The sequence below is a fragment of the Hippichthys cyanospilos genome, chromosome 8, assembly GCF_059441005.1.
Source record: "Hippichthys cyanospilos isolate Australia breed blue-spotted pipefish chromosome 8, RoL_Hcya_1.0, whole genome shotgun sequence".
NCBI classification, from domain to species: Eukaryota; Metazoa; Chordata; class Actinopteri; order Syngnathiformes; family Syngnathidae; genus Hippichthys; species Hippichthys cyanospilos.
Genome location: NC_142376.1, coordinates 17,096,556 through 17,108,562, shown reverse-complemented (window position 1 = coordinate 17,108,562; position 12,007 = coordinate 17,096,556). Strand labels below are relative to the sequence as shown.

The 12,007-nt window shown below is 39.9% G+C and overlaps 1 protein-coding gene across 7 annotated transcripts in view; it reads left to right on the top strand.

The window, feature by feature from the left end:
* The window catches only part of adgrb3 (adhesion G protein-coupled receptor B3), a 128,559-nt gene that overhangs the window by 100,002 nt on the left and 16,550 nt on the right, over nt 1–12,007 (top strand). For all 7 annotated transcript variants that reach the window (XM_088420859.1, XM_088420857.1, XM_088420855.1 and 4 more), the window contains 3 exons: nt 4,672–4,798; nt 5,519–5,622; nt 5,720–5,822. In XM_088420859.1, the coding sequence (XP_088276985.1) occupies nt 4,672–4,798; nt 5,519–5,622; nt 5,720–5,822 (334 nt within the window). The remainder of the gene's footprint in view (nt 1–4,671; nt 4,799–5,518; nt 5,623–5,719; nt 5,823–12,007) is intronic.

Sequence of the window (12,007 nt, the reverse complement as noted above, 5' to 3'; positions counted from 1 at the left end):
CAGACGTGGCCTTGATCAGATTCAGTCCCAGTGAGAGAGAGGAGCCTTTTGTTGCTTTTAGTATGGGCTTTTAATGGAAAGTGCACTGCAGATAGGAAACACACAAAAGGTATCCTTATTTTGAATTATTTTGATGATATCTACATCAGGCAGGAGGGTAGGAGTGCACTGATGCTCAAAATTTCTACCTTTATCACAGTAAAAAAAGTGACTGAATTTGCTAGAGCTTAAATAAGCATTAGGCGTTATTATGGTTGTGCAGATAAAACTAACTAGCCAAACAATCAGTCATGGTGATCTGAAGCATTAGTGTTTTCCTTAATGACGGATTAGATCAATTGTATTGAATAATTGTACCTTAAAATTGCAGCTTCAGCCAATGGAATGTGGAACGGGCAATAGCACTCGGTTGCTGCCAATTCAAACCCCAAGTTCTACAGTGTCTCATCTTCCGTCGGCTCGAATGTGTTGCCTTGGCAACCTACGGAGCAGCTATAGTTTCTATCTTTTAAATTTTAATTATCTGTCACTTCAGATGGATTTTGATATTTGCAAATGTATAGTTTGATACATATATTCAATCCGTTAGCCCCATAGACTGACATGCAGTAAATTGCTTGTCATCAGGACATCAAGGACAGATGGATGGACGATGGTCTTTGGCCTGAGCGTTTGCCTAAATTGCAATATACTTGCAAAGCGTTTAAAGAGGAAGATGCATAATCGAACCCAGTTGCGGGGAGGAAATATTGCAAATGAGTTGCATATATAAACAAAATCATAGCGGGTTGGGAACTATTTGAAGAGCCGAATCTAAGGCCTGCGGGTCATATAAGGCTTCTGAGAGCATTTGATCCAGTCCACCGTGCAATACTAAAAACAAATCAAACCTCAGAGGATCTGTTACAAAAAGCCCCAAAACAACTCTCAAATGCTATATAATAATGAGCATTTGATTCATCTCACATCATAAAGTAGTTTCTCTGGAAATTCAGTGAGGAGCAAGAGTTGTAAATGGCTCTCGTTAAAAAAAAAAAAAAAAAAAAAACATCCCCATACACCTAATTATATTTTTAAATGCAATTTGTAAGCACCTATAGGCTTGTGCAAAGATTATTACCGACTATGCTTAAAGGTTGACGTCATCCTGTCACATTGCAGTCTTGTGTTTTATATATTGATTTCTAAATATGTCCAACAGAAACCTGATCCAATTCTGTCACAAATCTCACTACAGGATGTTTCACAGCAAGCACCTGACGAGTTGTAAATGCATGTCTTCACGTCAAAAGTGGCACCTAATAGTCTCAAACCACTGCAGAGGTCAGAAAATATAGCTAGCGTGACAAATATTAATCCTCAGCAAGATGGCCTCCCTTGTCCCTGCGTAAACTTCAGCAAAGTTGGAAAACGATCATGTGCACTTCCCACCAGGGGAGTTGTGACTTCATTTCAAGCAGCAGGAAGTCATCAATCAATACTTGGGGCTATTTGAAGGCTGTGAGCAGCACTTCATCACAGCCCTGCGTGGAATTACCTGAAACAATAAAAAAGTCAGTTCAACTAATACCAGAAACGTTTGCTGATTTTCAGACTTGGCGATGTTTGGGTTTGATTATTGATGACTGTGCCACTCAATCGCTCCTGCAGCCACACAGTTGTGCTTCACCTTGCTTGGATCAAACAGCTTTTGGGAAGTAAAGAACTGAAATATAGAATTCTGCTGCACAGACTCACTCAATTATCTGAAAGGGGGGTTTGCAAAATGGACCTGTGGCCATATTAGAGTGATATCAAGCTGCTTCGGGCCTTTTGTTTTGTTTTGTTTTTGTCAGTTACAGATCACTCAACCGTGTCTTTTAGTCATTGCTATGGGTTTGGGAATAACTAACGGTTAATTGCCAGATAGAGGTGATGTGTTTATGTGTGAGAAAGGGAAAGAGAAAATTAAGTTGAGTGTTGCAATTGCTTTGATTTGTCCATTTGCGGCTTTAAAATGTGCCGATTTCCAGAGCCCCAGTTGAGAGACGGAGAGCGCAGACTGTTGCTATAGTGAGAAGTCTGATTGACGGCAAGCCCTCCTATCATGACAATGGCCTTCATGATGCCCTCTTAGAATGAGTTATTTTATGTTTATGCAGAAATCCTTGAACCTGAGATAGGCGGGATTACACCCACAACCTTCCACTGCATCCACACTAGCTGTCCACGTATCTTAATTAATTCTAATCTTGTCTGTGTCAGTCAGATGAGTCCTCCTCAAAAATGATTTGAATCGCTTCAATACATTAGCTGAACTGCGAAAGATAAGAAAAAATGTATAGCACTTGTTAATTCAAGCCGGAGAATAATGAAGAGAGACGATAAGGGACCGCATGTTAGATTTTATTTTATTGATGAGAGAGTGTGAGCAGACAGGCAGGGGCTGCTAAGCACTTTTGGGAAATTCAGACTATAGTCTCCACTGTCCCTTCCTGGAATAATAAACATTGCTCCCGTATTGATCAAATGACACAGCGGAGATTGCTTGGTCCACTAATTCAAAGCTATACGATCACCAGCCATAACATTTACCTGGAGGATTGATTTGGATTTAATACAAATGCTGTATCAAATAATGGACGTTTACATTGATAGCAATGCTCAAGTTTTAGTTTCAACTTTCAGGAGGTATTGTTCACTTTTGTTGATGTTGCACTATTTTTTTCTGACTTACTAATAAATAATGCATGGGTCCCAATGACAACATTCAGGCATATACAGGCAGTCGTTATCTATAAATCCTCTCCTGATTCAATTTAGGAATGCCTAGCATTGGCAGATGTCTGTGCTCGGATGATTGTTGTTTGTGGACTGTCTTGTGAGATTCGAAATACAGCATTAGAAACACAAGGTCGGTATTATGCAGTGCGGGTAGACACTGCAAACTACAAACAACAACAGCATAAATAATGAAACATATATCTTGTAGTCAAACGCTAACAATTAGGACGGTTAAATATCAAATTAAGTAGAGAAATGACTTATGTTTTTCATGTTTCCAACATAACTCAAATTATTTCAATGATCAACTCTGTGACAATGGCCAAGTGTGCCAATTTGAAGCCCAATTTTATTTTTGAGTGGTTAACCTTTGTTAGAATTTGCTCTTCTTGGCTGGTAGCAGGCACTTTTTAATGACTGCTTTTTAATGAGCAGTGTCTAGGGATAGATTGGAAAATTATCAACAGAAATTAGCAGCTATTCCACGTCCAATCAGTTTTGATATTTTCTACGTTTGGCGCAAGTTTAAAACTCCCACTTGTTTTGTGCAATTTATTTTAGCTTCATGCTAAAAAGAGATTAAAACTGTGATCTCTCATTATGGTCCATGCAGGCAGTTTCTTTAGGAATGGCTTTCTTATTTGCTTTAAAGAGACAAGAACCATTCAAAAATCAGCCCGTCAAGAGTTTATTTTTTTTCCTACTTTCGATACAAGTTCCAGCAGTATATCAGGAAGCTACCACTTCCAACTGTATGACCTTATTGTCTGGACATCGGGGGAGTTTTTTTTTGTTTTTTTTCTTGAGGAAAACCTTTTGTAGATTCATTTATTGGATGAGATTAGCGCATGAAATGCTGTCGTACTCAAAATTGTGCAGCATGGTTTGTCTGGAAATGTGGTTTTGAGGTTGTGAAACAACAGGTGATACCAGTTCTGGTGGAGAAGTCCACACTTATGCTAATTTGTTGTTTTCAATTTGTATTTGCCCAAGCTCCTTTTTTTGCATTGTGAAGAACATGATCACAAGCCAAATGATTAGGAAGTGATCACGAGCCAAACGATTAGGAAGTGAAACGAATCCATGTAAGAAAAGATGCTCATTGCCGTTTCCCCTACTACAGTGGTGTGAAGTGGATACCGGTAGCAACCATTCGCGCCGCTCAGGCGGGGTGGTCTCACTTTCACGGGGTTGTAATCTCGCCCGGGGGCGACTACCATTTTAGTTGTACGATGACTTTGAGGAATTATCCCGAAGCATTATCATCCCCGCATTGGAAGTGGACCTCCGGCCGAGTCAACACACTCCGCGATAGCGCGCACGGGCTGCGCTCATTGGGCCAGCCTCCCCCCTCTCTGACGCCGGCTAAGAGCCGCGCAGCATCACTTTGATTCCAGGGTGAAAAATCCTTGCTAGGAAGCGTCCAAAGGCTGCTAATTAAAGCAGTGCAGGGGGAGGAAAAAAGAACGGAATAACAGGTGCGTAAGGAGGGTTGAAAGCGGCGGTTCTGACGGAGGCGAGTGGATGGAATATTAAAAAAGAAAGAAAGAAAGCACGGGAAGAGATGCAGGTAAAATACGACCGCCGCTCGCGTTAAAGCGTTATTGATATCGGTGCGATATGTTTATGTTCGGATCAGGACCAGGGTGGTTGGACAGCTCCCTTCCCAACCCCCTCCTCCTTTCCCTTCTTCCGAACCCCTCTCTGCTCTCTTGGCGCCGTGCAGCTGCATGCTCCGGGAGCTGCGGCGCTTTCCTTTTCCTTTTGTTTATTTCATTATTTTCTGTAGTCCGCGCGCGTGTTCGAGTCATATCAATAAGAAATGAATCCAAAAAGAAGACCATAGCGTCACTTAAAACGCCACATGTGAAACGAGCGTGTTTGAAAATCGCCTTCTTGTGCTTGCAGGAACGATTCTTGGGGAGCTTGGTCCACAAAGGCGTGTAGAACTGTGCTGACAGATGCCTCGCATACAAAATGCTTATGTGATCGTGTGTCTACCTTCGCCATTTTGGCTCAGCAACCCAGAGAAATGGTAAGTGATCTGTCGATCTTACTGAGATATGATCTCTTTTTTCTAATGGGATGAGAAAGGATGCGCTAATCCAGTTAATTCAACGCTGAGGGTGGAGTTATGTGTGTATATTTAGGTGACAGTGGTGGGGGGTCTCTTCTAGTGTATACACAGTAACTCTCTGTGCTTGTCATCATATACAGTAGTCGTTGCCAAGTGGATCGAAAAGTTGCTTTTCAAAAAAAGATTTCATCTTGTGTCTTTCAACATAATGTGTGGGAATGGATTAGGAAAACAATTCCAGTTTGTGTTACTGAAGTAGCCTAATTAAATGAGAACACGGAGTGCCTACAGTTCAGGACGGTACCGAGTGGTCTACATTGATTTATAATAGAAAGTCCAGAGAGAGCGCATCACTGCTAGGCCTCAGCCACTCGATTGAATAATACTATTGAATCATTTTAATCATTATAATAGCTTGTAACACTGATCTTGTGATACCTGGGTTTTGTAATAAGTCACAGTGCAAAGTTTACTGTGTTAGTCTGGTCGTAACTTGGAGATGTGCAATGGAGATGAGACCCAAACTCATCGATTAGTACTCACAACCTGACACACCAAACATGACATCACACACTCTGGAGCTCCCCCAGTGGAAAGGCTGAATACATTGACTGCGCCACTGTACTACTGTTGTATGGGTGGAGGGATGGATGCTGACCTGCTTTATCTTCTAAACAGACCATGGAATACTCAGGGGTTCCATCTGTGACGCTGATAGTTGGCTGCGGTCTGTCATGCCTCGCCTTGATCACGTTGGCGGTGATCTATGCCGTGTTATGGAGGTAATAATCAACGGTTCCATGATTATGAATCCTTTTATTATGTGTGTCTTCTATTTAAAAGCGCAGTCACATTTTTGTATTTTCTCTGCAACCTTAGATACATCCGATCGGAACGTTCCATCATCCTGCTTAACTTCTGCTTATCAATCATCTGCTCCAATATTTTGATCCTTGTGGGACAAACACAGACACACAATGCGGTAAGTTTGTTTTTCTCAGTCCCTGATTTACTGGCACTTCTGACTAAAGGAGCCCAGTGATTATTTGTGAAAACAAAACAAATTGGACAACGTAAAATAAATTTTAGGTTTGTGCTTGCCCTCCTAAGCTTAGGTGTGATGTCACAAGGAACTCTCAGGCCTCTTAGACATGCTTTGAGAAGTAGTGATGGGCAATTTAGTCAAGCAATCTTTTAAAGTGTTTGTATTTTACAGTATGTAGATGATTGTTTGGTGCTTCAATTTCTCATGAAATATGACTTATTTTGGTGACTATATTTGGAACAATGAGCAAAAATGCCCGGAGATGGGTGTAGAGAGAAAATTAACATTTTGGGGGTGTTTTCATTTTTTTGTGAGGAAATAGCATTCTACCAGTTAAAAGTTCCAAAAACTTGGATTTGTATGATACAGGCTCTTTGAAAATGCATTGACTATACCAAGAAATTAGTCATGACGTACATTATGCAGTGCACTACTTGGAGCGTCGATGCAACCAGCAGAGGCAAAAATAAGATCAGCCCCATCTATAATGGAATATATAGCAACAGTTTAACATCAGCAAAAGAAATGTTTCATGCACAACCCCTATAGGCACTAAAATTATGCTGACATAATAATAATTAGGCACTGACGTCAAAACAGGAAGCCAGAGTATTGAGAATAATCAATATTTATAACAGATTTTAAACCCGTAGAACAACTTATGAACTTTTTTTCATTCTCATCCAATACAATCAATAAATACAATACCTTCATAGCTAATTTTTAAAATTAGACGTTTAAAAATGAAGGTACAGAAACCCCTTGAAAGTTGTTCAGAGTTGTAAGAACGACAATTTAAGAGATGTAAGACTGAATTTAGTGGAGGAAAAAAAAGCACATTTATCGGATGTGTAATCTGTTTTATCGTGCCTTATGCATGCCAGCTGTGCTCTGTGTTATAGAGTGCAAACAAACAAGAATGTAACAGGTTTACTGCAGCTCCTTTCAAGCAAATAGCTCATTTTCTTCTGGGAAGCCTTAAGTGTATAATCTGAATGGGAAAGAAAGTATTTCTTGCAGTTCAGTGAAGAGCTTGCAACTTTATTCAGATTGATTTTACTCAAGAGTCATATTGTCCTTTGTCTCTCTGACAACCTCAATGTGGCTTATCTAAACAAGTGTGGCATTTGTCGCCAAGAAGGGAAGTTACACAAGGACAGATGACTTTAAAACGATGACTTGAGATGATTTTGGGCGTGATAGTTTGCCAGTGTTTTATTTTATTTTTTGCCAACCTCATGACAGATACACACCAGGGAACACAGTGCAGCATTCAATCAAAGACTAATGAAGCACTCGAGTGAAGATTTTGAACAATCTCAAAAGTTGAGCTGCATCTTAAAAGCAATTTTTGCACTTTGCTGGATTTTGTGTGATGCTTCCGACATGTGAGTTTTGTTCTTGTTGTTGTTGAAAGGCTGAAGTTGATGTCTAAGTGAGCAGGACTCTAAGTGACAATGGCAGCTCCTCATAAATATGCATTAGCACTCCGGCTTTGGTTAGTGGCCTGTAAAACATAAAAGAAAGTTTGGCAAACAGTTGTTGTGATTTACTAGCTGCCCACACAGATGCCTTCCTCAGTCATTTGGCAACACTACACTCTGACAAATTGTCAGATTACAGACATGCTATTGTGTCACAGGATTGAAGTTAGACTTTTACCCAGCGTACTGATTTTCCTCCTTTATCCACCATCCCACCTCATTAGTTTGAATTCTTTGTTTTGGGGAGTAATCAATTGGCATTGTGACTTGAGGATCCTTCATGTGAAGTTACAACTTTTCAGGAGGCAGATGGCCCTGCCAGTGGTTTTCACAAATTGCTGTTCATAAATCAGTGCTCTGCCTTTATTTAACTCTGATCAGTGAACTTTGAAACATGGATTATGAACGACTGCAAGAAAGAGGAACTGCATCAAATTTGATTTTCTTGACTAAAAGAAATTCAGCATGCTGATAATCAGCATTGCAATGAGAACATTTTCACTAGTTTCTTTGTCAAAATCTGAATTCACACATGGCAGACTCTTGATTGGTTCACATTTATCCGGTGCACACTTGCAGCCAAGATGATGAATGTTCACCACTGAGCCATGGAGGGCTTTAGAAGCTGGGTTGATTTGAAGCTTTGTCTGATTCAATCAAGCCATCTTGAGGTCTTGATTACAAGGACTGCCACTTATCAAATAATATACTTTCAGTTTCCCCATAATTAGATATTTGGAGCAAAAATCTGCCGCGGGTTTACAAAAATCCATGAGGGCTGAAAAAATCATAACAAATAAACATGAATATCTCTAAAATTGCTTTGTTTAGACACTTTCTCCAACCAAAGTGTTTATGAGCCTTTTTTTTGTTTAAGTAGCTTACAAAGTTGTGCATGTATGTTTAGCACATGTTCGGCTATTGTCAAATATCCAATGGACTGGCAGTAAACGGGCTCACGTTAAAGCAACATTTTGGACTAATTTGACCTCACCTCATTGTTATTTGGCATTTAACAACGTAATCCTTAGCACTCTCATTGTCATAGCAACTCCCTCTACCCCTTCTTAAAGAGGTAATGATATTCAGCAGACAAATATTTTTTTCAATTCATGTTAAACAGTGTAGGAGGAGACTGCGGAATAGAGAAAACAGTTGTTTAAAAAAAATAATGTTCTTCTGTTTGATTTGTCTAAGATCACATACTTTAGAGAAATCAGCATTCTCACAAGACGTACAGGCCAAATGTTTGGACACGCTTTCTCATTCAATTACTTAAAGTAATGCTGGGCTTTTGTTTTTCTTTAATTAGCTATCTGGTTCTTGCCAAAATCCGAATTTTAACAATTTTTCATCATATGTATTTTAAGTTGTCCAATAGTGCTGTCGGCTGTATATTTACTTGACTTTTGCGCAACACAATTGATGGTCCTATTGAAAAACAAGAAATTCCACTAAATTAACCCTGACAAGGCACAACACATATCGAGTCAAAACCATTTCAGGTGACTACCACTTGAAGTTCATCGAGAGAATGCCAAGCGTATGCAAAGCAGTAATCCGAGAAAAAGAAGGTTATGTTGGTGATGTTATGTTCGTTATATGGTTTTGTTGCTTTCATTGAGAATCTACAACGTAAATGGTCATGAATTAAGAAAACACATTGCTTTCAAGCTGTACTGTACGCATGATTGCATTTAAAGATAAAACCATCCAACTATACTCTGTTTTTAGAGGTAGTTGCTTGGTGAACCTTAATTGGTAACCGAGAACAGAGGAGTGCTCCAACAATAATTGGCAAGCTTCTTGTGAGTCTCCTCATTGTGCTTCAAGAGAAATGATTGTATTCTTGCCTTTGGTTTTATCCCTGTTGTAATTTTTGAGAAATACGATATTCTACATGTTTGATCAGACCTCGTGTTGGTGGTAGGCCAGTGGAAACAGAGCCCTGGTGTGGGTTTAATTGCTGTGCTGCATGACATTGCCTCACTTGTTGTTGCTCAAACTCTTGAAAGAAGCGCATATAATTGGCTCCATTGTTTGTGAATTCGGAGTTGCTCGTCACCTAATAGAAATCATCTCTGAGATGTGGAGGTGTCCTCCCGGGAACAGCACATTCTGTGAGTCACCTTTGCTTGTCTGTGCTTTGCGTTTGTCCTCTCTCTCTGTTCATCTTGCTTTGTGGAAAGACGACAAGGCACTGTTGCGACTCACAGAAAACAGAATCTTTAGGATGATTCTATCTGTCATAATATAATGAGTAAGAATACATTCAGTAACGTGTTGGAAGAATTCACCTGTGCCAAAACTTGTGTTTTCATTACTTTTAGCAATGTTTAGAAATGGTTTCCTAATGTTATTTGGGTGCTAAATGCCGACAGTGCGCATGTATGATACGATCAGTTATTGGTAAAGGTGAGGCATGTATGATACAATCAGTTATTGGTAAAGGCCTGAATCTTTGTAATCAGAAACCAAGATACCCAAGATATCAACTCGTGTCTAAAATACACGGCCGGATAAGATGTTGTTTTATGTCTTGTTTTTAAGAAGAGAAGACAAAAAATGTTCAAAGAGCACAAACTTAAAGGAAGAAGAGATTGGAAAAACACTTTTCTCAGACTGATCCAATCTAAAATACCAAAGGAAAATGTAAGACTTGCCCATATCTGAAAAAAACGATTATACAACAACATCGTTGATAATCCCTCATGTGCCATTTCTATGTTTACCCCATAACCTTTTGAGTCAGTTTTGTTAGAAACTGCAAAGTGAAAGATCACTCTGCAAGTAGACTTAATTGATACATTAATGATTCTGTTTGTAGCAAAATCTAAACAGTTGCTAACAAGCCTGCAGCCTGCAAGGGTTTCCACTTTAATCTTTAGGAATAGTAAATAATGAAACAAGCCACAGTGATTGGCAAATAAAACTGCTTTGTGCTCTGAGCGGTTTAGCATGAGACGCTAAGTCAACATGAGTTTAATCCAATTAGTCAATTTCTAATGCTTCAAGAGTATTATTTGCTTCCCTCTATATGTATTACCTAAATCCTGTTTTACATATTACTCTGAGTGCCACCAAAGACACATACTGTACTGTATTATTTGAGAGTTTGGAACAATTTCTCTTGAATGGACTGATATACAGTGCTGCAGTGATGAAGAATTGTTTTCTAAGGCCTAATAAATTCTTCAAACGGATGCCCTGGCCTTTATATGCCACCGTTGAACCATCGTTTTACCGTTCCCCATCTGGATGTCTTATCAGCTCTATGATATTTTAATGTGGTCCCTTCCTCACTTTCTTTGTTTCCATGGATACCAACACAGCGAGCTTCCGACATTTGCTTTTCTAAAGGCCAGTGTGAACTCCCGGTTTCATCCTCGCTTGTTTTGTATGACTGGCTACAGTCTTCCGGTGCTTTCGTAAAATGCATAATAATGATGAGTATTCATCTACTTGCACTGACGATGTTGAGCGGTATGGGCAGATCAGTAAGTATTTTACAGATGACCTGTTTTCAGGAAACCAAGCAGAGCTCCTCTTTCAGCCTGAGAAGTATACAGCGTATGCTGAAAACAAAAACACATGTTTTAAAATGTATTCTGTATTTATATTTAGTGGCAAATCCTTTCATTTGCTGGGAATCAATTGCAAATTGTCATATCAGTATAATGCCTCAAAATGTGTTCAAATATGAGTTCTAAAATACACTGACCTCCAAAGGTCGGAGTCCTTTGAAGTTAAAGTACTGCTCGGTGCACTCAAAACAAAAAGACTCAGCTGGGTTTTTGTCTAGATTTTTTTTTTTTTAATTCTTAAATTCACATATTTTGATACTGCTCATCTTCAAGATGTCATCTCCAAGAAGATTGTCTTGTGAGCAAGTGCACACGCTACTAGCTCAAGCCAAGTTTTACCCTCATCAGTCTATTCACATTTCCCTTGCAACTGGGAAATCCCACACACCTAAAAGCTTCTCCTGTCATGTTTCAATCCACATTTATGTGCTTAATGTCTCCTACGGGTTTAAGCAAATACCTACCCACTTGTCAGGTGTGCGGTAATGCGGGATTATTCTCTCATTTGAACCCCATGCACACAACAGGGGGTGGATTTAGAGTGGTTCTCTCAATGGAGATTTACAGCTGACTGCGTAGATGCGCCGGGATGATATACTTCAGTATATTTACCTCACACTATACTCGATTACCTGACACTACTTATAAAAAAAGTGCAAAGTATGCTTACTCAGTGTCAGTGACAAGACTCTCAAGGATGCCTCTTTATTTCTAATCCTCTTCTAAACAATTTCCCTCTGGCAACGTCTCTCTGTGGAACAAAGATGGACGAGCTAATGAAGCTACTAAGAGCCGCTCCATTATTGAGCTGCCGCGCTATCTCCCGCCTCCAGTGAAACCCCTGTATGTCGTTTAAGAAGTGTTTTGGTTTCTTTGCTCTCCTTGCTCCGCGTACAACAGTTGACCTTGCCTTCCATGCCTGCATGTGGGATCCCCGGCATACTAATGAGGGTCATTGCAGAGGAATGCAACACCCTGGCGTGCTGTGTTCGCCGGGCTGGCTCTGATCTTTATTGCCACCGCTGCCTCTGATGCTGCACAGATTCAACTGGGT